Here is a 26,255-nt window from a genome sequence, read left to right as displayed (position 1 = left end):
GTTTTGCTCCTCACCTTCAGAGATTTCTCCGGATTCCTTCAATCTTTCGATGATATTATGGATTGCATATCTTGAAATCTATAAATTCTTTGAAACTGCGCATTATGAAAAGTTGTTCCTCAAGTGTTGTACCGTTTGTGTGCACAGTTTTTCCACAAAGTGACAGTCCTGCTTGTGAGCAACTAAGCCTTTCTTGAATGCCCCTTTCATACCTATTATTGATAACAATGAACACAACTCCCCGTGCACAGCCAGTGTGATCATCAGGTGCTGGTTGGTAGCAGGAACGTTTAAAGTGAAAACCAAAATCGACCACTACACAACTAAACTATGACTTTATTTAAAGCAAGCAATGCGTTTCGCCTGTAGCTTCTTTAGGTTCGTTCAGTGAAAATACGAGTATTCACAGGTGTGATAAAATACAAGTCATACGAGTAATAATCAACAACCTTTTTTTATTTTTCAATTGTCTGAAGTGAGCAAAATACAGAAAGCATGACAATATTTACAAAACATCAAAAAAACAATCAAAAAATCAATTTGATGTGGTAGATATTTTTTGTAATTATTGTAATCCTTTTTGTATTTTGCTCACTTCAGATAATATGTTCTTGATACACTCTGGAAAAAAATAGAAAAAAGAAAAATGATGCTGATAATGTTGACTTGTGTATTTATCACACCTGTCAATACTCTGAATAAAGTCTCAGTAAAGTTCTTCAGCGTACGATGGTCGATTATGTTTTTCACCCATTTTTGATACTTTAATCTGTGCAGTGAACCTGTTACTTGCAAAATGTTCCAAACAGGGTTTTTGTTCATCATTTTCAACATTAAACATCTCATCTTTGTATTTTTTTCAACTGAATATATGTGACAAAACAGATATGCAAATTATTGTGTTTTCTTTTTATTTACATTTTACGCAGCGTCCCATCTTTTGTGGAACTGGGGCTGTGACCAGTGGCAGAGGCCACCTTATAAACTGTGAATCTCTGTTAGATAGAGAGGCAAGCAAGTGGGTCAGAGATTTTCGGGTTTGCGCTTGATGGAAAGAAAAAGTCTCACACTAGTCCCTTTTCACAGAGACATTTTGACATGCACAGCATGCACAGGTGGAAAGGTAAAAAAATAAATGTAGCTGAATTTCATTTAGCTGCTTTGGACTCAGGGTACTGTTAATGCTGGCTCACTAGGCAGGTTTCCATTTCAGATTTGCATGAAATGTAAGCAATATTTTCAAAATGAGGCTTCTCCTCTGGTGATAACATCCCAGTAACCATGGCGATGGATGATGATGATGAAACCATCAGCAGGTTTGTTTCTATTGCAGCCAGAGCACTAGCCGTCATTATTTCCAACCCAAGGCTGAATAGGCGTGTTATGGAGCCATGATGGAAAGGCGAACCCCTTATACGTGGGAGCGGCCACGTATAAGGGATTTCTGGGAGCTGATAGTCCACGATTTTACAGAGGAATTGTGGATTCAAAACTTCCGGATGATCCGCTCAACTTTCTCAGAGTTATGTGATGCAATAACAGCTCTTGTAGCTCCTGCTGCATCACGAGGGAGCCAGTTCCTACTGACAAGCACATAGATGTAGCATCATGTGACCTAGAAAAGACCAGAGTTTCCATCGCAGTTTTGAGAAATATGGCTTTTCCAAATCGCCGGAAATACCATGCAAGCATATATATATATATATATATATATATATATATATATATATATATATATATATATATATATATATATATATATTGACGTGTTTCCATTAGGCGCATTTTACACTCGTAGTTTCAATTTGTGCAATTTAAGTGTTGATGGGAACCTGCCTACTGTCCCCGACCGGCTTACGGCCATACCACCCTGAACATTGACCAATGCTTGGATGGGAGAGCACCTGGGAATACCCAGTTTTGTGAGTTTGGGGTGGTTATGGTCCAGGAGGTAAAAGATGATGGTGGTTTGCATGTCAAAGTATTTTTTGGGGAAGATGCTGAACCCCAGATTGCTCCAGGTGGCTCTGCAACAGGCCAGTGTGTGAAAGGGTGAATGTGGCGCATTGGGTAAAAGTATTTTGAGTGTTTGGAAGACTAAAAAAGGCAAATGCAGGTCCATTTATCATTAAATGTCATCAGTAACACCTGTGATTTTCTTACTGGTGTAAATCTAAATGTCTGTGCCTATAAATATAATTTTACATTGAGAGCATTGAGAGTTGTGCAGAGTTGCTGGCAGGTGGATGTTGTTGCTTGTTTGTCAAGGCCAGTTGAGCTGTTTCCTTGTGTTTCCGGTCTTTGCACAAAGCTAAGCTAACTAGCAGCTGGTATTAATTGCATATTTATCAATCCTCTTATCTAATTAACGGCAAAAATAACTGTATCGCTCAATATAATTACTTACTTGGGTTCAGGCAGAGGGCAGAGTCTCTGCTGACAAAACCACCACCACACACTTCTAGTGGGTCACAAGTAATGAGGGATTACTACTTTTTCTACTTTTTTTGAGTCCATGTATTGTTTTTAGGAAAATCCTGCATAGTAAACCTTTAAATATGAGAGAAGCTATTTGACTGGCTGAGAGAATTAGTGTTAATTTTTGTTTGGATCCAATAAATCTAAGTCAAGGGAGTGACCTTAGTTTTCTTCTTTCAGATGCCTTTCACAAGTATTTAAACCTTTAACATCAGAGCGCATTGGTGCAATGTCGTTCAAAACACGGTTACAAAAAAAAGGCAGAGAGCAACTTTGTAAGAAATGTTTCACAAGTGGAAGAAATAAGTACATTTTAAAAAATATTTATTATTATGAAGATGATTATTATTATTATTATTAATAATATTATACAATAGTATGGCGCTTTGGTCAGATTTTTGACAGCACACTATAGTATGACATTTTGGTTAACTTTTTGACAACATACTGTACATTATCAGCATCATTTTTTTGGATTTCCTATTATTACAAAACAATTAAAAAATTTTAAGCACTTTTTGCAGGCCATTTTGTCGTTGTTGTTTGTTTTTTACTTTCTTTTTTGGTTATTTTATTTTCAGGTAATTTTCTTGTGCTTTTCTAGTCATTTCAGGGCAATTTTTTGGGTCCTCTCTTCTTTCATTGCTCATTACCTTCTTCCCATGTTTTTGAAAGAAATAAGCCAATTTGCCCAGGTTTCAATGGGTTAATCCCTCTGTTTGTTCCTCTCATACACCGTCCCGTTTCTCCTGGACTCCTCTGTCTCTCGCTGCCCTGTAGGTCGGGGGTTTGTTGAGGTGGAGGGTGTGTCGCTCCTGTCCTCTCTGGCAGGCCGACAGCAGCAGGCCAGATGTGGAGCCAGGCTCTGCAGAGCAGATTAAAGTGACACATCTGAGCGGAGCCAGGCAGGGCCAGGCTGAGCTGAGCGGGCTGCAGTCTGGCGCTCTCTCTTCCTGTTTCCCCTGCCGTGCTCCGCTCCACACCACATCAGAATTAGGCATCAGGGAAAATGGAAATGAAAAAAAAACAGTCCTCCATCAGCTTAACTGGGCATCAGCAGCTGCTCGGCTGTAAAGAAGGATACGTTTTACATGTGTAGAGCTTTGAATACACACGAAAAATGGTATTGTGGTTATTAAGAAATAGTTATGAATAAAGTGTTACGTCTTTACACATTAGCAGGTCAGTTTGAAAAACAGAGCTTGTGTGTGTGCTCCAGTTATTGTTTTAGAGGGTGCAATACGCAGTCATTCCCAGGCGGCAATTACAATGCTACATGTAGCTACATGCTAACATCAGGAAACATGTCATCTTGGTTGCTGATGTTGTTAATTTCTCCACAATTCCTGATCTTATTGCTGCTGGAACATGCCTAGTTGTGTTTATTAGCTTTATTTGTGATTTTTAAAGGGATAAATGATGCTATATGTGGTCATTCCCTAGCTGCAAGTACAATGCTGCATGTAGCTACATGCTAACATCAGAGAAACATGTAATCTTGGCTCTCCATGTTTATTTCTCCATGTTTTTTTTTTCAGTTATTTAATCTTGCTGTAATATGACTGGTTGTGTTTACATGTATTTATTGGTGATTTTTCACGGGGGAAAGGTTGCGATAGGGTATTATTCCCAGGCTGCAAATGCATTGCTACATGTAGCTACATGCTAATATCAGAGAAACATGTAATCATGGTTGCTGATATTGTTATTTTTAATGTTTTTGGATCATAGCCCTGTTGGAACATGCCCGCTTGTTTTTACAAGCTTTTAGAGTTGATTTTTTAAGAGAAATTGCCGCTATGCCCTGCCATTATTTTGCTATGCACATGCTTATTTCAGGAAAACCAAATGTTTTGGTTGCTCATATTGTGAATTTCTCCTCTATTATGGATCATATTTCTGCTGAGAAAAGTGTGTTTGTGTTATGTGCATAAGTGGTATTGGGGATTTTTAACAGGAGAAAGTGCCGCTGTACACAGTCATTTCCTGTCTGCAAGTACACTGCTACATGTGGCTACATGCTAATGTCAGGGAAACAAGTATCTTTGCTGTCCAGATTGTTGTTAATTTCCCCTTGTTTTGGATCATTACCTTACTATAACATGTCTGGTTGTGTTGCTAGAATAGCTTTTATTGGTGATTTTAAACAGGAAAAAGTCATTTCCTGTCTGCAAGTACACTGCTACATGTAGCAACATGCTAATGTTACGAAAGCATTTAATCTTGGCTGCCAGTGTTGGATAAGAGAAGCAGCTGCTGCAGAGGCGAGGGAATGTTTCGAAACAGCTAAATCAATGGTTGAGTTCCACTTTCACTGTGTCTGGTATTCTACTGCTCCATCTGTGCCCAGAGTACGATCTGCACTCTGAGGATTAAGTGAAATTCATATCCCCTTAATTCTTCTAATGAACGGAGCAGCTCCACAAGCTTTTATTTTTCTTTGTCTGCTTTTTCTTCTTTTTTCTTCTTCTCTTTCTTCTTCTTCTTCTTCTTCTTCTTCTTCCTCTTCTTCTTCCTCTTCTTCATGGTGACTTGCAACTGGGTGGAGCATTATGACCACCTGTTATGTCACAGTGTTGGTATATACTTGTTATTTGTCCAGTATTTCTTAGCTAATTGAAGACAGGCTTGAAAACCAGTGTTCCAGATGCAAATATTGCTTTAAGGTCCAAATGTTTAATTCCTTTCAATTTGAGCTCAGTCCTCAGCGACTGTCTTTGGTGGCTTTTGCTTGAGGGGAAGCAGAGAGGGCGAGTTTGAAGATCTAAGCTGGTCATCTCTTACACGTGCGCTTGTCAGTGTGGTTTGGCCGTGTAGTTGTCGTTAAGGAGTAACGTGTGTAGGTGGGGCTGACCGGAGCGCCTCACCATGATGCCGGCTCTCATGTTGCGTCATGTTAGTTGTACTCTTTGTGTAGTTCAACACCCTCTTGTGATTTTTGCAGATGTTTTTTTGTCTTTTCTGTTATCTTCTCGCCTTTATTTCTTTCTGACTTAAGGAAGCTCGTATGCCGCCATACTTCCTGAAACTGGAGGATGCATCTTCTGTTTCAATATCCTCTGTCGCGGAGCCTTTGTTTGCTTTTATTTGCCTTCCTCAGACAGTCTGAGGAAAATAAAGCGCTTTTTGACGTCTAAAACATGTAATCTTATTCTAGTAGAAACCCAAAACACAACAGCCCCTTTTTAAGTGCATATTCTTTCTGCGCTGTCTTTAAGGTCTAACTCCGGTAATCTTGTCTTCGGGTCCCACAGATGCTCTTTAATGCTGGATTAGACTCTGTACCAGTTTATAGGATTGAATCTGCACCTCTGTCCTATAAATCATGTTAAATATGTTGCTGTAACAACACGTGGAAATCTCATCAAAATTGTATTAAGGCTCAAAGGAGATTGAAAGGAAAGGCGGAGCATCTAGGTGAGCTCGCTTTGATGGGATGAATCTGTGCTGAACACAAAGCTGCTCTGTTTGGCTTAAAACTTGTTCGAATTTTGTATATATGACCACATATTCTGTGCTATAAATATTCTGTGCTATAAATGTCAGACTGCTCCATATGAGCCAGTTCAGCCGGGGCCCTTCTGTCCGTTCCAAAGTCGAGGCTTAAATCTAAAGGTGACCATGTTTTTGCCATCAGGGCCAGACTTGCCCGAGACGATAAGACTCACAGAATCAATGACTTATTTCAAAATTACTTCCCAAAACCCATCATCTTTTTATTTTTTTTCTCTTTTTTACTTATTTTATTTTTTTTAATTTATGTTTTATGTCTCGTATTTCCTTTTATTTGTGGTTTAGTTGCTTTAATTGTTTCTATTGTTTTTTTTGCTCTATTTCTTTGTATTATTTTAAATTGACATTATGCATCCTGCATCTTGCATTATGTGTCCTCTGGTTCTAATTTTAATCCTAATCTACCGTAGGTACTTCTCCCTTGTGTTCAATAGGACTGTTTGGCTTAATGAACTTTGTCAACATTGTTTTTAAAGGTGCTGTATAAATAAAGTTTTGTTTTGTTTTTTTTCTTTTTTCTGGTTATTATTATTATCAATGTGCGAATAATGTCATATGAACTTTAATGTTGGGTGTATTTTATTGTGTATTTTTTTTATGTATTCTAGTTTATGTTGTTTTTTGACTTTTAAAAAGTGTCTTTGGGTTATTATTATTAAATTTGTAGCTAACAGTGTGAATTCTCATTACTCAGGAGCAGGTCAGCCTGTCAGAGGGCAGCACGGTGGATCTGAGGAAGCCTGGAGAGGAGATGGACAACCTATCCTTGTTGGATGACGGGAGTTTGGAGCCAGAGGAATGCTTCCCAGATTGTGAGAATTTAAAACATGTTAAAAATGATTTATGTAGAGTATGATTTAAGCTTTTACAGCATCCACGTTAAGTTCTTTGTACAGTCTAATATCTCGTTAATGTATTGCTATGTGTGTTGTTTTTTTGCCAGTGTGCATGAGGCACTGTCAGTGCTGTGAGATCGACACCAGCCGCGGCCTGGGCCAGGCCTGGTGTAGGCTGAGGAAGACCTGCTACCAGATTGTGGAGCACAGCTGGTTTGAGACGTTCATCATCTTCATGATCCTGCTCAGCAGCGGGGCTCTGGTACGGTAATGGAATTACACCAGTTAATTCCATTTAATTTCTTGTTTTTTAAACATGTTTTCACTTCAATTTTTTGGGATTTCAAAGTCCATATTCACGGGGTAAAGCAATTCTTGCCAGTTTGTCTTGATGAGGAATCAAATGACAGCAAAAAACTGCGTGGTTCTCGCATGAAGTCTGTAAAGGAGAGACTCATGGGTACCCACAGAACCCATTTTCAGTCAGATATTTTGTGGTCATGCTGTTTTCTGTCGCCAAAATGTAGCCTTACTTAAGCCTTCCTTCCTGAGGAGCTTGGATGACTGGATTCCTCAGGTTGTCTAGTTTTACTTGATACTAATATCATCACTAGTTTTAAAACTCAGCCCAGTACAGCTTTTTAAAGACAGGAATGTCAGTTGCATAATGCTATTAAAATGTTTTTTGTGTTGTTTTTGTTATGTATAGATCTCAATCGCATCACAATGAATTGTTTTTGTGTTTTCTCCTGCAGGCGTTTGAAGATATCTACATTGAGAAGAGGAAAGTGGTGAAGGTGGTGCTGGAGTACGCCGACAAAGTCTTCTCCTACATCTTTGTGCTGGAGATGTTCCTCAAGTGGATTGCATACGGCTTCAAGAAATATTTCACCAACTACTGGTGCTGGCTCGACTTTCTCATCGTGGATGTAAGCGAACGTTTTGTTTTCGTTGCACCACACATAAGGGAGCTGGTGATTGAAAATCACATTTTGAGGATTCAGTAACCCCCTCTCATTGTAGCTGAATGTTGCTTGTCATGTTTGTGGGATTTACAGTTTGGTGAGTGTCACATTGTTTACAGGAAAGCACTTGACATACTTTCATATATGCTTTACGACAACTGGCTGCCTTCATGGTTTGAAACAGTGCACCATCAGTTACTTTTATTTAAAGGTCCAATGTGTCAAATTTAGGAGGTTTTAGTGGAGTCTAGCAGTGAGGATTGCAGATTTCAAACAGCTGTGTTCATAGTTCAGGAGTTTTTTTTTTATCAGGAGCTGAATCATCCACAAACAGATCAGGTGATTGACCTTAAAATAAATAAAAGCAGTTAAATGTTACAAATCAGTGTTTCTCCAAAGCTGTTTGGCCTGTTGGAGACAGGCTGCTGGCCGAGTACCTGCAGATGTGTGCTCACCTTTTCTTTTAATAACTTAACATCCAGATATTCAGAAGATTTTTATGGGAGTCACATTATCCGCAGAGGTCTCTACTCAGTGATTGAAACCGGTAAAAACACCAAATAAAGCAGTTACACTTTCTTTATATAAAATGTGCCGTTATGAGAGCCAGTGTGCCCCAACCGACTCGTAAACGTGTTAATCAGTAGTCAGGTTTCCATCAACCCTCAAACTGTGCAAATTGAACTTAAGAATATGAAATACGCCTAATGGAAACACGTAAGTTTCGCAGAAAGTCATTTATCGCAAAAAAGTTATTACGCTCACGAGGTGAGGTTTTTTCACTTTTTCGCTAGGCGGGGTTCCTTTACAAATTTGCGCAAAACGATTAGATATTTACAAGATATTTTCAAAAATGTTGATAAAACACAACTGCGAGATGACTGCGTTTGCACCGAGTAACTGCGGATGATCCGGATGCGGATGATCCGCTCAACTTTCTCAGAGTTATGTGATGCAATAACAGCTCTTGTGGCTCCTGCTGCATCATGAGGGAGCCAGTTCCTACTGACAAACACACAGACACAGCATCATGTGACCTAGAAAAGACTAAAAAAAATAGTTCTGCGAAATATACCTTTTTCGAATCACCTGATATATCAGCTCATGCAAGGCGTATTTAATATTCACAATTTGAGGCTAAACGGAAACCCGCCTTGTGTTTCTGTTAGTTATTAATAACTCACTCAAAACACTGCTAATCATCTGCACAAAATATTTCCTAACAAGCCAAACCACTCGCCACACGGGTCAACCCAAGATATTAACGGCCCATTTTAAGGTAACAAAAACACTTATTTTCAGGTGATTACACACCAAAGAAACGTACTTATTATATTGTACATTATATGCTCCTAAATTCTACATACTGGACCTTTAAAAGCAAACTGCACAACTTTTTTACGACCTGTATCAATTTACTGGAAACAGACCGATAAATCACACACTTAATCGCTGTTATATTGTACAATTTTACGTTTGCTTTGACGCCAGGATTTTAGCAGACAAATTAAAAGCAGTGCTCCACTGAGGGGAGTCGTGTTACACTTCATGTTGGGTGAATTGGATGTGGCTCTGTAGTGGTCATCCAAAGTGCCCGCGGCGTGCAGCCCGAGGCCTGACTTGACTTCCTGTGATTTCACCTGCTGTTACACAGATTTCCACAGACCGCTCTATTGTTAGGGTAAGTTGTAGTTAGCAGGTCGCAGGTGAGTATGGGCTCTGGGATTGGAAACTTTACATCCGCATCACAAATGCTTCTGTGTTTCTTCACTCGTAAGTGCTTTCTGTTATGATATCAAAAGCCAAGGTCTTGTTTCCAAACGCACTTTCTCATAAAAAATGTCTTTTGCTCGTTTTTGAATCGGTTTCTTCGGGACTTTGGCTTTTATATCAAGAACAAATGCAGTGCCATTTACTCTCAGGTTTATCTACAGAAGATTTACTTTACACACAATATTAAACCTGTAAAAATGTATATAAAACAGACATTTTTAGTCGATTCAGAAATGCACCGGTTGAGCTCATGTCTAAACTGTCGTGTCTAATTCATGTGTTATTTGTTATGTCTGTTCTGAAAACTACCACCTTACTTTCTTTTACAGTGTTTTTGTATTTTTGCGTCTGCACTTTTTTTCTTGGAGCCAAACACTTCTCTTGTCCCAAGAATAAATTTTAAGTATCTTCTTTAGATATATTGGACAAACACAAATAGACTTTTATAAAGAAATTCAGACCATTGGGACCTTATTAGTCCTAAATTGTTTTTAATGAACTTATTGGATGAATTGGATGCAAATTGGGAGACAAATTTGGCAAAGATAGACATAAATTCTTTATAAAACTCACTCTATTTGATATATATACATATTTTATATGCATATATAGCTGAGTATGCATTCATGGATGTCATTTTGTCCATATGTGCATACTTGTCTGTGTTTTGTCATCAATCATGACATGGATTTCTCTCATTTATATCACGCCATTTTCATTCATAGCTGTCATCCACGGGTCATTCAACAGCGGAATACCATTTGTCCGTTTTGGATGTAGAATAGAGTGGAAGTCTAAATTTGCTAAAAGATTACACAACAAACAAACCAAATCTAAACCTCAAACATTATATAACCGTGTTCCTAACTGTGGAATGTCCCAGAATACGCAAAAACTCGAAAATATGGCTCTTCAAATGTTTTCTTTTATTATGTTTTTGTCTTCAAAAGTCGTAGAATTGCAGCACAATTACCAAAAAAAGGTTTGCATTGTACATTTCTGCAAACCATGGATATGCTACATATGCATGCAGCAATCAGACACTATGATTAACGTGTGGTGAGGTTTATGCACCAAAAACACTTGGTTATGGTAAAGACAAGATCATTTTTTTGACTTTACAATCCCACCTTGAAAAAACAACTACATATTGTGCCATCCCAGCAGGAAAAGCAACATTTTCCTGGTAAAAAGCAATCAGTTTTTGTGACACTATCTTGGCAGGAAAGGCGATGATGTTGTTTTACTGTCCCAGGAGGAAAAGAGACGACGTCTCAGTGAAAAACAACCACTTTTGTGCCACTTCCTCAGCAGGAGACGGGACCGTCTCTGTAAAAAACAACTATTTTCCGTGACACTATGCCTTGGTTATGCAACTATCCAGCCAGAAAAGTGTGTCTGGGATATCCCAGCAGGAACACCCTTTGTGAGACTATCCTACATGGAAAAGTGACAATATTTCAATAAAAACAACCACTTTCCGTGACACTATTCAGGAATATCGATGATGTCTCGGTAAATAAACAATGACCTTTTTGTATCACTATGTCGCTTAGAAAAGTGACGATGTATCTGGGATATCCCAGCAGGAAAAGCGATGATCTCTTGCTAAAATAAAAAAAAAAAAAAACCCTTCTTGTGACACTACCCTGCATGGAAAATTGACAATATTTCGATAAAAAAACAAACATTTTCTGTGACTCTATCCCAGCAGAAAAAGCGACAACATTTCAATAAAAAAAAAACACTTTTCCTGTTAAAAAGGCATAGAAACTCAACATCCTGTACACCTCCAGATGACAAAGTCAGCTCATTTACGTCACTTTAGAAACATCGATATGATATGTATTTAATGGGCAAATGTAACATATTCATGGTTTGCAGAAACGTATAATGCCAACATTTTCTTTGGCCCTCTGGGCTGAATTTTTTAAGAAAGACCATGTATGTGATATTGCTCTAATCGCAGTTTTTGTTCTTGCTGTATTATAGATTAAAAAAAAAAGATTTTGCTACTTTTTCTCCAGGGTTAAAGCTTTAAACATGAAGACCTGAGGTAGATATTTGAATGCGTTCTCACAGTACACACACGTCTCTCTGTTCCTCATGTAGGTGTCTTTGATAAGCCTGGTGGCGAATTCACTGGGATACTCCGACTTTGCTGCGATCAAGTCTCTGAGGACTCTGCGGGCTTTGAGACCTCTCAGAGCTCTGTCCAGATTTGAGGGCATGCGGGTGAGAAACCTTTTTCTAATTTACACTAATGTCACATTGTTCTGCTGAGAGCACGTTCTCACCTTTTTGTGATCATATTTTTCTATTATTGACATCCACTGTTCAGCATATATCAACGATTAAAAAGGTCATTCTAAAAAAGGGTGATAACAATAAAATTCATGTCCAAAAGACAAAACTGGTGAAATAAGACAAAATAAAAATTAACAGTGATAATAAAACAATTGTCCCACTGAGAGGTTTTCACTTTAGTTTGTTTAGTTTTCTGTCTGATAAGTCGCCACCAAAGAATTATGAGGTTTTATCTGCTTTCTGAGCAGTTTTAAGATATTGAACTTTAAAATTTTCCAAATAACAACATTTATATGAACCAAAGTCCAAAAATGCATATAACTTAAAAAACAAAAACTTTTTATATACTGTTAATAAGTTGTCACAGAATAAGAAAATATGAATAACTCAATTTTGACAAAAATGTCAGAGATGTTGAGACCAGAAATAAATGTTTTGGCTGAATTTTTAGAATTGCATCGTTTCTTGTCACAGGGAGTGTTGTTATTTTCGCCCCCTTGAAGCCGTTTTTTGGGCACAATAACTAGAAATGCACGATAACATCGGCACGTCATCGGTATCAGCCGATATTGGCTTCAAAATGAAACATCGGAATCAGCCAACATGCTGAAATCTGCAGATATGACAAAGAGATACATTTATTTATTCTTTTTATTGACAAAGTCAACAGGTGCAAACATCAACCGAAAGCTGAAATATTTATCTCATTTTGCACAATGAATCAATATTACATGAACGGAAAAAGGTTGTACTTTATGTGTCCATCTGCTGGCGCCGTCACGATAAAAGGATGCAAAATATGATGTTAATTCCACCACAGAGGAGACTTGATGATCACTTAAATTCGGTTGGAATAAAGGTGCATACATCGATATTGGTATTGATTATTGGCCAAATGAGTTTAGGATATCTGCAAAAAACCTAATATCCCTGACAATAACTTCAGACAAATTAATGTAAAGACACATTCCTTCCTCGTTTTCATTATTTTTAAACTACAAAAGATAAGAAAATTATTTTTGTTAGTAATTTGCTTTTTGCCTAATACAGAAATAATCTAAATCTTTAAACTAAAATAATCCTGATGGAAAAAAAAAAGTCTGTTGGTATGTTCTACTTTGCAATTCTCAAAATTCGTGCACAATATTTCAGTAAGTAATAAGTAATGATTCGGCTTTATATGGGATATACATAAACGTTGGACAGAAACGTAAACAAAAACGCTCTCTCTGACTCTTCACGTAATGACGCCGATGGAGAACCTCGCTGAGACTAACCTGCGACTCACCTGTCGCTCCGCAGGTGGTGGTGAACGCTCTGATCGGCGCCATCCCCTCCATCATGAACGTGCTGCTCGTGTGTCTCATCTTCTGGCTCATCTTCAGCATCATGGGGGTCAACCTGTTCGCCGGCAAATTCGGGAAGTGCGTGAACAGAACGGGTTTTATCCACAGCGTCGCTCTGGTCAACAACAAGTCCGAGTGCCTCTCCATGAACGACACGCAGTTCTACTGGACCAAAGTGAAGGTCAACTTCGACAACGTGGGACTTGGTTACCTTTCCCTTCTGCAAGTGGTGAGTTTTACTGCTTACGTATATTTCTTGTCAAACATGCTTTAATTTCAGGAATCACGCTGAGTCATCAGGATTTAAAGAAATGCTTCACCCACAATATGAATATTTGCGTATCCATTACTCACTCTAAAAACAAAAACTCAACAAAAACAGTTTGTATCTTTTTTGAGTTATGACAACTCGGAATAAAATCACATGCAACTAACACACAAAAGGGAAATTAGCTTTTTTTCTACAATCAAAGGTAGTTTTAATAATTGATGATTGATTTTTAAGTTTTATGAACTGATACTCACCTTGAAAATGTCCTTTGTGTCATAGTTGTTTAGCCTGCAGATCCACAACAAACAATTTTGACCCTTTGAAACCCGAGAAAACTCGATTTCTTTCTAAGAAAAATGAGATGAAAGCCATGATTAATGAAAGAACTCAAAACTTAGCAAGAAATTAAAAGACTGTGAGAAAATTACTGAAAAATTGGTAAATATATATATATATGTATATTAAAAATAGAATTAAAAAGTGCTTAAAAAATTAGAATTATGTTATTAAATTATAAATGTATTTTTCCCTAGTTTTCTCTGTTGTTGTTTTTTCACTAGACATTTGTCCGCTTTTAAAAAAATAATTTTCTAAATCTGTTCATTAAATGCTGTTTCCACTAGGTGCACTGTCACAGTCAATGTTGCTGCAAATCATTGACATATCCCAGGCTGTGATAATTTAAAAAAAATCTACTCAGCTTGTAGTATATTGAAAGTAATTATATTTTTGTATTTTTTTTCCATCTAAAAACATAGAAGCATCATGACAAAAACCTGTCATTTAAAGGGTTAAAATTCTGAAAATCAGTACATATTTGATATTTATGATTAGGACGGATGTTGGTTAAAAAACAAATTCAATGAAAGTAAAAATTAATTTAAACCTAAATTTTTTTAAAGGTTGATTCTGAAAAGCGCATATTTTTGCTCAGAGCGATATGAGTGTGTCATATTAAAGCGGGCCTTAAAGGGTTAAAATGGTTAATTTGGATTCATCAAAGTCACACAATAACACAAACAAACACAATGATTATGGCAGAGAAGGAGCAGCAGCTGCTGAGTTTAGGAAAGTAAAATGAATACAATTCACTTTCAGTTTCAGTTTGTCTGTTTGGATAAACAAAATCAATTTTATTTAAAAAACACATTTTCACAAATAACAGTTTGCCTCAGAGAGCTTTACAGCATACGACCCTCACATCGACCGAGGAAAAACTCCCTCAAAAAACCTGTAACTAGGGAAAAAATGGTAGAAACCTCAGGAAGAGCAACTGAGGAGGGATTCCTCTTGAACAGACGTGAAATAGATGTAATTAAAATGATTAAATTACACTAAAAATAATTAATAGGAAAGAGAAAGGGAGAGAGAGAAGTGCACAGCAAACAGAACATATAACATAAACGAGACATGGATTATACTGAACGGGTTTTTAACGGATGTTTTGATATCGTTTTGCTGTTTTTAATTAAACACGGTCCGCTGTGACTTCAGTTCATCAAAAATGATCCCTGGTGAGAAAACAACAAAAAAAAGCAATAAAACACATTATAAACAAACAAACAAACAAAACGAAAGTACAGAGGCGTCCAAAAAGGAGTAGGTAGAAGTCAAACTTATACATCTCTACCACTTTTTTAACACTTATGTATTATGTCAGCAAATTCCCAAATGTATGTACAAATAGTGTACACACACACAACCATCCCCCAAATGAAATAAGTAAATAACTGTCCCAGCTTTATTTACAATCCAAATATTTACAATACAATTATGCCCCAGTAATTAAAAAAATAAAGTTTTCCTCTTCAAATGCAACATAAGTGAGTATTTTAAATGCAAATGCTCATTTAGGGGGTGTAATGTTCCTTTAATGTGACCATAATATTAGATTTAAAAATGTTTTATTCATATGTAGATAAAGTCGATGATTAACTGTGCCATTTTGTTGCGTGATGTGTTATTGTGTTATAGGCTACATTTAAAGGATGGATGGAAATAATGCACGCAGCAGTTGATTCGAGAGGAGTGAGTATGTCTATCTGCTTCCAGCGTCTACGTCCGAAACGCGTTTCAGTAACCGGCTGACTCCTAAAACTGTTTGGTTTCAGGTGGAGGAACAACCCATCAGAGAAATCAACCTCTACATGTACATCTACTTTGTCGTCTTCATCATATTCGGCTCCTTCTTCACCCTCAACCTCTTCATCGGCGTCATTATCGACAATTTCAATCAGCAGAAAAGAAAGATGAGTATTAAAAACGCTGTCGGTCGCACAGAATTACAGTTATGGATTTAAGATAGTTTACATTTTTCATTCTTAAGGCAAAATTAAGTATGAAATACTCACTGATCCTGTTTGGAAAGAAATTACAAAGGAGGTTTAGACATTGTTAAAAAAAATAATAATAATTTCAACAAGAAAGACAATATTATGACGATAAAAGTCGTAACGCGAAAAAAGTCAGAATCTCAAAGAATAAATATTATTAGTACTATTTTAAGATTAAACTTGTAAATTTACATGAAAAATGTCAGAATATTACTAAATTGAACTTGTAAATTTACTTAATTAAAAGTACTAATATGACATTGTAGAAGTACTGTTACAAGTGTACCTGAAATGTACCTGAAATTACTTCAAATTATGATTCAACAAAGTCTAAAAAATTTTAAAAACATCTGGTGTCTGGTATGGTTAAAATTCTCCATTTTTTATTCCATGTTTCCTGACTTTCTGGTCTTTTTCTGTGATTTTTTTTCACATAAAATTACAAGTTTAATCACCTAATAGTAAATTTCTTTTCTCGTAAATTAGTTTAATCACATAATATTACAGCTTTTTTTATTGCAAAATTACAACTTAAATGTTGTAATATTATGACTTTTGCAAGTTTAATAAAATAAAATTACAGATTTTTCTTGTAAATTTACAAGTTTAATCATGTAATATTATGAATCTCTTGTCTAGTAAATGTATTTATTACAATATTTTTTACTCAGAAATTTATGTTTAATGACCTAATATTATGACTTTTTTCCCCGTAAATTTACAAGTTTAATCACGTAATATTACATCTTTTTTTCCTTGTGAATTTACGAGTTGAATCATGTAATATTACATCTTTTATCCATTAAATTTGTGTGATTAATCATGTAATATGAATTTGTTTTCTCATAAATTTATGACTTTTAATTTTTTTCCTACATTAACAAGTTTAATCTGGTGATATTGTGAGTTTTTTCTGAAATTATCATTTTACTCTCGTAACAATATGACTTATCCTTGTCTATTTTATTTTTATTTTTTAAAATGGCCCTAATCCTCCTTTGTATGAAACAGCAACCAAATAATTCTTTCAACGTTTAAAATAACGTTCGGTGTTTCTGTCTATACTTAGGAGGACAGGACATCTTCATGACTGAAGAACAGAAGAAGTACTACAACGCTATGAAGAAATTAGGATCTAAAAAACCCCAAAAGCCGATACCGAGGCCTGCGGTAAAATAAAGCACATTTTTCAGGCGTTTTATTTTTGCATCAGTCACCTGTAATCCTGCATATCGACGCTCTGTATAATATCGTACTAATAATAATATGTTGGTGTTTCCTCGTCCCAGAATATCATCCAGGGCTTCTTCTTCGACCTTGTGTCGAGGCAAGCCTTCGACATCATGATCATGATGCTCATCATCGTCAACATGGTGACCATGATGGTGGAGACCGACGAGCAGTCGGAGCGCATGGAGTCCATCCTCAACAAGGTCAACCTGGTCTTCATCGTGATCTTCACCACCGAATGCCTGATCAAGCTCTTCGCCCTCCGCTGTTATTTCTTCACCGTCGCGTGGAACATTTTTGACTTCGTGGTGATAATTCTCTCTATTGTTGGTAAGTAAAATCGTTAACTAGCGTCCGCTGAGGGACGTACGCTCAGTCAGTCAGACTTTATTTGTACAGCACTTTTCATACAACAGGGCGATACAAAGCGCAAATATTAAAAACATATAAAAGATACAGATTTACAATAAAAGGGAAAAGAAATAAGCTATAAAACGAACATGGGTGGAGTCGGCCGTGTAAAAAAGGACGTTTTTTAGCTTTGGCTTTAAAGTTTTCAGAGTCGCGGCTTATCGAACGTCATCTGGGAGGTTTTTCCAGGTTTTTACTTCATTAAAACAAAACGCTGCTTCTCCATGTTTAGCTCTGACTCTTGAGACGGTCAGCAGACCGGCCCCTGATCTCCTGAGGGCCCCTGATCTCCTGAGGGCCCCTGAAGGTTCATATGTCACAAGCATGTCAGAGATATATTTGGGCGCTGAGTCTCAGAGTGATTTATAGACAAGCAGCGGGATTTTAAAATCAGTTCTCTGACTGACGGGTCGCCAGTGACCCTTTTGATGGCGTCTGTGTGAAATAAGGAGCTTCTGTCCCCAAAAGTTCTGAAAAGCATTTTTGGATTTGTCTTTGACTCTGACGTTTAGGCGGTGCGGCGATTACACTGATTATATGTAAATTATTGTGCATTATTTTTAGAAAGTGTAAACCGTTCGTGAGAACAGCCGAGAACAGCAGCTGGATTTCAGATCCTGTGTTTCTCTGTCTTCTCAGGGATTGTTCTTGCAGACATCATTGAGAAGTACTTTGTGTCTCCGACCCTGTTTCGAGTCATCAGACTGGCGAGGATTGGACGCGTACTTCGACTCATACGTGCAGCCAAAGGAATAAGGACTCTACTGTTTGCCTTAATGATGTCCATGCCGGCCCTGTTCAACATCGGCCTCCTGCTGTTCCTCGTCATGTTCATCTACGCAATCTTCGGTATGGCGAACTTTGCCTACGTGAAAAAACAGGACGGGATCGACGACATGTTTAACTTTGAGACCTTTGGGAACAGCATGATCTGCCTTTTTCAGATCAGCACCTCGGCGGGCTGGGACAACCTCCTGAGCCCCATCATGGCCAGCTCCCCCGAGGAGTGCGACCTTCACTTCGTCAATACGGGCACCAACACGCGCGGGAACTGTGGCAGCGCCTCGGTGGGCATCGCTTTCTTTGTCAGTTACATCATCATTTCCTTCCTCATCGTGGTAAATATGTACATAGCGATCATTCTTGAGAACTTCAGCGTCGCCACGGAGGAGAGCACGGAGCCGCTGAGCGAGGACGACTTCGAGATGTTTTACGAGGTTTGGGAGAAGTTTGATTCCGAGGCCACGCAGTTCATCGAGTTCTCCATGCTGTCGATCTTCGCCGACACTTTGTCGGAGCCGCTGCGCATCGCCAAGCCCAACAGGATCAAGCTGATCTCCATGGACCTCCCCATGGTCAGCGGGGACCGGATCCACTGCCTGGACATCCTGTTTGCCTTCACAAAGCGCGTCCTGGGAGAGTCGGGCGAGATGGACGCCCTCAAGCAGCAGATGGAGGAGAAGTTCATGATGACGAACCCCTCGAAGGTTTCCCACGAGCCCATCACGTCCACGCTGCGCCGCAAAATGGAAGAGGTGTCCGCCATCATCATCCAGAGGTGTTACAGGAGGCATCTGGTGCGCCGGCAGATGAAGCAGGCGTCGTACCTCTACAGACAGATCAACTACGAGACCGTGGTGGATGTGGAGAACGCTCCGGAAACCGAGGGGCTCATCGCCTCCATGATGCAGCACTACGGACTCGTCAGCGAGGAGATCGCGCAGACAACAGAGGACGCTCTAATGTCCTCGCCGCCGTCCTACGACAGCGTGACCAGAGCAGCCAGCGACCTCTCCGAGGCCGTCAGGTCGATATCCAGAGACTCTGAGCTCGGGGAGCCTGGTGAAAACTACGAGGAAACTTTCCTTTGAGACTCGGCCGCGTGGAGCGTTTATGTGTTTTTTTGTTTGTTTTGTTTACAGCGGAGAATATAGATCAACATAACTCACGGTCGAAGAACATTTTTTATCTATCAGTAGATGCCGAGGAATATGCAATATTTTTAAGTAACTTTCTTTAAATTATGCAACCCATAAGTCAGTTTTTTTACACAGTCACGACCTCACAACATCTTAAAAATTAACATTTGGTAGATTATATTATGATTTTATAACGTCAAGAGAGAAAAAACATGATGCACTCTATTTTTACGTGTACCCATAATAAACATGGATGTTAATGTGCACCTACAGTCACTCTGAAACTATGCAGCACCTCATGTCATTTTTTTATTTTTTACCTACAAGGTAAAAAAAACTCACCTTTCGCCACATTAGGGGCTCTTTAAAAAAAACACATGATCAGAACTTTTTGTAACACATCAGTTAACACTGACGGGAAAAATATGAATAATACATTTTTATTTATAATTTCCATTAAGTTCAACTAGCAAAAGGCACAAGGTGTCTTCTTGGACCTTTTTTGTCAAAGTGCATCATTTCTCTGAGCTACATTCACCAAAATGATTGTTCTGCATTTGACTTTAGTTTATATCATGTTTATTTTTATTTTTATTTGAAATAAACTTCCTGAGCACTTGTAGACGGGAGACACGCTGAAGGGACAAATAAAAATTTGGTGCAGCTAATTGGTCAACCACTAACAGCAAACCACTTTTATGCCTGAAAAAAAAAAACTAATGTTTTGTGATTTTGCTTTATGTTTGTTACAAAAAAAAGCAAGTTGCCAAACATTTTATCTAAAAATATTATTTTTAAAACAAAAATATTTATAATTTACACCAATCACACACAGAAATAATGGCACATTAATGACAGCAGATCAAAACATTTTATATATCACTTATTTCATACATATATGTCCTTTAAAAATATATATTTTACCTCAGTTATAGAATTAGTGTATTGATGAGTTATAATAAGGCGTTTTTCTTTCTTTTTTTGTTTTGTTTGTAGGACATGATTTGTCCCAGTTTTCAGGAATTGGTGTAAAACATGAGCAACATTTTTACAGAAAACAGCACGTTAGAGTTTGATTCAGGCAGCTGGAATTAATACTCTGCGTTTGGGACAAAAAATTAATGTGAAAAAAAAATTTTGTGAGAAAACTGCAGCTTTTGTTACATTTTCTACACATAGAAATGATTTCGTTCTTCAGCAGTTTTGATACTGATATAAATTCTCCTCTACAAGTGCTCAGAGGTTTTCAGACGCCGGCAGACTGTCGCCGCACAGCTCATGAACCGACAGACCAGCGAAATAAAATAAAAAAGAGAGCACAGAGCCGCAGACAGTTTGTACCAAACAATAAGCTACTTCACTTTATGCTTTTTTCCAGCTGATGTTGACATCAGAAGTGAACTTTCATTCGTGACTGAAGCTGCTGCGAAGCTCCTGTTCAGGGTTTTAACCAAAGCTAACATCTGCTCCTAACCTTTTCCAACTTTTACTTTAACATTTAAGAATTCCAGGAAGAATCTATGAATTAAAAGGCCATTACAGATTTTGCAGGAAATTGCAGTAACCATGGCGATGGATGTTCAAAACATTAGCAGCTTTGTTTCTATTGCAGCCACCGCACCAGCCGTCATTATTTCTAATCCAAGGCCACGTAGGCGTGTTATGCAGCCATGATGGAGGCGAGCCCCTTATGTGGGAGCGTCCACGTATGAGGGATTTCTGGGAGATGTAGTCCACGATTTCACAGAGGAATTGTGGATTCAAAACTGCGGATGATCCGCTCAGCTTTCTCTGAGTTATGTGATGCAATAACAGCTCTGTAGCTCCTGCTGCATCATGGGAGCCAGTTCCTACTGACAAGCACAGAGACACAGCATCATGTGACCTAGAAAAGACTAAAAAGGTGTTTCCACTGCAGTTTTGAGAAATATGGCTTTTTCAAATTGCCTGCAATACCACCTCATATTTTTTTGTTTTTCGAAATTGACGTTTTTCCATTTGGCATATTTTATATTTGAACAATTTGAGGGTTAATGGAAACTTGCCTATTAAAAGCCAGAAAAAAATAATGATTCTAAAGTTTGGGGTTTGTGTATGTATTTATTTATGAGTTGTGTGTTATGTGCACGTTGACTGAGGGGAGGTGCTTCTTACTGCACGTGCTGATCGAGATATTATCGCCGGTTAAAACAGCATCAGGTGTTTTTTAGGTCGTGACACAAATCCATGAACAAAAGCACAGTTCCTTGTGATGATAATACCAACATATAGAAACCAACATGAAGAAATGTACTAAAATAGCTCTGATGTAGAAAAAAAACTACAATTTCTGATCAATGTTGACATCACAACGCGTATTGGTTACAAAGAGGAGCTGCGTGTACTAATACTCCCTGAATTATGTGCCTGATTTTGTCGTCCGCACACTGAATCTCTTTAGGCCGTTTAATTTGATCTGATGGATCGGGAGAGCGTGAAGCTCGTTTTGTAATTAACCGTGTAAAGTACTTTGAGGCTGTGTAATGTATGTAAAGCTGATTTTTACCTATTTTTTTGTAATGTATTTATATTGAAAGACCGTTTCAGTGACTCTCATGACGGCCACGAGAAGAGATGATCAGATTATATAAATATACTGTGTTCATTTTTATATAAAAGACTTTCCTTGAGAACCTGATTGTCTGTATTGCATTTAGGTCGATCATTTCATGGATTGTTTTATTAAATGGTAATAAAACTCTTTGCCATGTTTGTGGGTTTTCCAGCTCTCAGTGCAGTTAGAGCAGAAGGATGAGACGTGTTTCGGATTATGCAGAAAAATACAGCAAAGCTTGTTATCGTTGTCATTTAAGCTTTTTGTTTTTGCAACAATTTTTCACAGGTTTAAGTTAACCCTCCGAAACCTGGCTTAATTTACAAAAAAAAAAAAAAAGCTTACAAAGGAAGAAGACTGAGCAACATGCCAAAAACTGGCCAAAAAAGTAAAAAGTACCAGAAGATTTCTTAAAGATTAGAAGAAAAAAAATGGCAAAAAAGTGCTTAAAATATTAATTCTGTGAAATATTTTTAATATATATTTATTATAATTTACATTTTTCTCTAGATTTTTTTACTAATAATTTTCCAAATCTACTAATTTATTGCAATTTGCAGAAGGAAAACCAATTCAGTCATTTGTGTTAGAAGGTTTAAATTCTCATGAAAGGCGACTGAGTCCACCACAGGAGAAGCGATGTTGATCCAGGTTTCAAAGGGTTAAAGATCTAAGATTTTTTTTTATAAATGGGAGCAAAAAGATTCAAGATTATTTTTTTTGTCATTCAGACTCGACAGCGGACAGAAACACAGAGAATGAAATGTTGTTGCATCGGCCTCAAGACACTAAAAACAGTCAAAACAAATATCTTTCATCTGTGCATGCACATTTATAAAAGGTGGTTAAGATAAATTAACAAAAATAATTTCAAAATTGCAAAAAATCAACTGTGCAAAAATATAAAGGGCAGTCCTTAAAGATATAAAGTGCAGTGTTAGATTTTAGTTCGGTATATAGATTTGGTTTGTGAATTTATTTTGCTGTACTGAAAAGCAAAATTCAAAACTGCAGCGTCGCTCTGTTTTCACATGAGGAACCAGTTAGCTGATTTGACCTCATTACAAGGCGGACGCTGTTAAATCTCTCCCTCTCTCTCCCCCCCTCTCTCTCTGAGTCCATGTGTATTAAAAAAAAAAAGCAGGACAGATGTGCACAAACCTCTGCATCTCCACGGCGCTCTGTCCCTGTGAGTGTATTGCCCTTTAAAGCTTGATTTTTATTCATAATGCCTCCACAAATGCAGTAAAATAACAGAGCTTGAATCATCTGTGATGTTTGAGATGCAAAGAAATATCACGCAGTAATTCTGCTGCATGATTAACTATTTCTTAAAAATCGTGAAAATCCAAAAATAATTAGTACATAAAAAAGTAATAAAACCAAAGAAATTTTCTTTTTTTTCCTTTATTGACATTCCCGTGTAATTTTGCCTTCTTAAAGACACCGGCGAATTGTTTTATTTATTTGTTTGTTTATTTAAAGTTAAGATTTCAGTGCCGAGTCGAGCACTCCCACATTTTCAGTTTGGAAAAAAATCATCAAGGGTGCCAATTTGGATTTAGCCCCAAAGAGATTTCCTCTCTCTGGTTGTCGGGGTGGTCAAATCCAACTCTGACCAGCTGGGATAGAGGGATAATCTGTGTGTAAAAAAAAATCACTTGTTTTAATTACACACTCACAGACACACAAATGCACGCACTCTCTCTCTTTCTCTCTCTCTCTCAAACACACACGTACATACAGTACATGCATTAACACAACTACCACACACACACACACACACACACACACACACACACACACACACAAACACTATACTTCTGCCATCCATCCTCATAATAGACAGATGCTTACTTTGAGTTTAATTTGGGTTTGCGCGTAAAGTGCCAGGAAAAATGTGACTTGACTGAATGTGACTTGGTAATTGATCTGATTTTTAAGCGTTTGGACATGTGGCGGAGATTAAAGCTTCATCAGAGAGAGCAAACATTTTTAAAAAGATTAAAAAGGCACTATGTCTAATTACAAACTGCACCCGCACACGGTAAAACGCAGCAATGTCAACGTAATGCATCAAATCGTCCACGTATAATGTAAACTCTGACACTGGAGACATTTGATGAATTGCATATTTGATGTGTGCCGTTTATTCAAATAACATTTAGATGGGAGATGGGAATATAATTTTATTTTCAACATGATTTTTATATTTCTCCATCACTGGAATGAAATAACCAAGTGAAATATGTTTAAGTTCTCAAATTCAGTACTAATAGTTCGTTTTTTTATTTTTGTTATTATTTAAAGACTTTATTAGTGGGAAAAATTACCAGAAGAACCAGAAAGTACGACTTGTGGCTTTTGTGGAGGTCTATTTATGCCCAAAAAAGTCACAAAAACTAAAGTATGCTTTTTAAAAAAAAAATCACTGAAAGTAGTCAAAATTGTGGTGAGTCAAACTTTTGATGAATTTTCTTTATTTCGACTTATATCTGCAGTTGAGGTTTTTTGGAGACTTTTTTAATTCATTCTTATTTATAGTTTTAATGTATTTTTTGTACATTATACAGCACAGCACGTCATTTTCTGTTGTTAGCATTAAAGTGGGAAGGAGATTAAAAAAATAAAATTAAAAATAAAAAGAAATTAGAAGTATATGTTGAAAAATTATTCAGACAGGCAACAGTGATACTAATTATTTAACAAAACAAAAAACAGCCCACCTCTTAGTGAAGTTACCAATAATATTTTTGATTTTTATTTTTTAAATTTTATTTAAGTACTTTTGGTTTTGCTGTAATAGCACGTGCTGTTATAGAGCTGCAGCACACTGTAAAGTATCACTTCACTCTTCTTTTTGAGCCCCACATAAAGGTTTTTTTTATTGTAAAATAGTTCATTTTTATTGAAATACTTTTCTGTGACAAAACAATCAAACTTGTTGACCTTGTTATCTTAATGTAAGCAGCCTGCTCACCGGTTTTCCTCCACTTTGCCTGAATTTAAAGACGATTTAATTCTGGAAGTGATCAGGATGTCATGAAAAAGGTTTAATCGACATTTTTTCTAAAATTCAGCGGGTCACACCTCACACTTGTGTGTTGGCTGGTTGCATGTTGTGCTGCAGCCTCGTGCTGCTGCTCGGCTGTTAGTTAGTAAAAATGGAGCTTCGCCTCTCTAAAAGGGCTGAGAGTCCAAAATACAGGAAACAGCCTTTTTGAGCACAAGAGGGCCCTTCTGTCCGTCAGCAGGCACGGCGGGGATTTACTCGGTGTCATGGTGGCTAACGCTGCCCAGATGGTCTGATGAGGCACTATCTAATTACTTTTCCCAGAGTTCCTCTGTTTCTGATGAACTGCGTCAGAAAGCGTCCGCTGCCACCAGCAGGAGGCTCGTGCAGCTGCAGGTGAAGCTCGAGCTTCAAAAACAGCTCGAGCTTCACCTGCAGCTCCGGACTTTTTATTCCAGCGTCAAACTGCAGGACATTTTGTCTTCAGTAAAGATAATACGCTGCATCCTCTCAGTGTGATGCTGATTAAAGCTGAAGGACTTATGAGGGAGGGATCTTACATCCTCTGATCAACTCAACACAATTTAAGATTCCTGTTAAATAATGTGAAAAAAAATAGTTGCAATAACATGATTACATGAAGAATCAGCTGTGTTCGTAATTATGGTAATTAAGTATATTATTTGCTGAATTACCGTAATTATGAACACAGTTGATTCCTCATAAAATTATGGAATTGCATCTTATTGTTGCACATTATTTACAACTGAGTTTTAAAGAAAAAAAATGGCTTTTTATATACTTGAGGATTTGTTTTTTTCATTAAAAATTTTAAAGCTTTATTTTATCCTATTTACTGATTTAAAACATTTTTGGCAGTTTTTCTTTATAATTTTTTTGCATTTTTTCCAATTTTCTGTCTTTTAAATTTTTGTGTGGAAATAAAAAAAGACAACAACAACAACAACAACAACAACAACCTGCCTTCCAAACCTGCCAAAATAATAATTGCCAAAATTACACAATTTATTATAGCCAGAATCTGAAGAGACAGAAATCTTCATTAGACTCAAATATCCAATAATCCCTGAGCAGGTTACGTGGGACGAAGATTTTGTGCAATTAAGAATAAATATTTGCAGCTCTGGGGAGATTAAAAAATAAATTTTAAAAAATCGGCCACTGCCATTCTCTGACAAATAAAGAACAGTCCCTTTGCTCTGTCTTTAGTGGAAATACCACACATGAATAATGACTAAAAAAAAAA

At 37.4% G+C, this 26,255-nt stretch overlaps 1 protein-coding gene across 2 annotated transcripts in view; it reads left to right on the top strand.

The window, feature by feature from the left end:
• LOC121951180 (sodium channel protein type 2 subunit alpha-like) overlaps positions 1-22,131 on the top strand; it is a 61,927-nt gene extending 39,796 nt beyond the window's left edge. The window contains exons 18-28 of one of the 2 annotated variants that reach the window (XM_088085894.1): positions 6,686-6,803; positions 6,935-7,089; positions 7,583-7,756; positions 9,447-9,473; positions 11,678-11,800; positions 13,175-13,447; positions 15,464-15,517; positions 15,601-15,738; positions 16,888-16,992; positions 17,112-17,382; positions 18,103-22,131. In XM_088085894.1, coding sequence (XP_087942020.1) covers positions 6,686-6,803; positions 6,935-7,089; positions 7,583-7,756; positions 9,447-9,473; positions 11,678-11,800; positions 13,175-13,447; positions 15,464-15,517; positions 15,601-15,738; positions 16,888-16,992; positions 17,112-17,382; positions 18,103-19,334 — 2,670 coding nt within the window. In that variant the 3' untranslated portion in view covers positions 19,335-22,131. The remainder of the gene's footprint in view (positions 1-6,685; positions 6,804-6,934; positions 7,090-7,582; positions 7,757-9,446; positions 9,474-11,677; positions 11,801-13,174; positions 13,448-15,463; positions 15,518-15,600; positions 15,739-16,887; positions 16,993-17,111; positions 17,383-18,102) is intronic. The other variant, XM_088085895.1, reaches the window with a different exon arrangement.
• The last annotated feature ends 4,124 nt before the right edge of the window (positions 22,132-26,255 follow it).

The sequence above is a fragment of the Plectropomus leopardus genome, chromosome 12 (genome assembly GCF_026936395.1).
Source record: "Plectropomus leopardus strain MGB_pleo_1.0 chromosome 12, ASM2693639v1, whole genome shotgun sequence".
NCBI lineage: Eukaryota > Metazoa > Chordata > Actinopteri > Perciformes > Serranidae > Plectropomus > Plectropomus leopardus.
The sequence above is the reverse complement of the archived record's forward strand: the minus strand, read 5'-3'. Positions and strand labels throughout refer to the sequence as shown.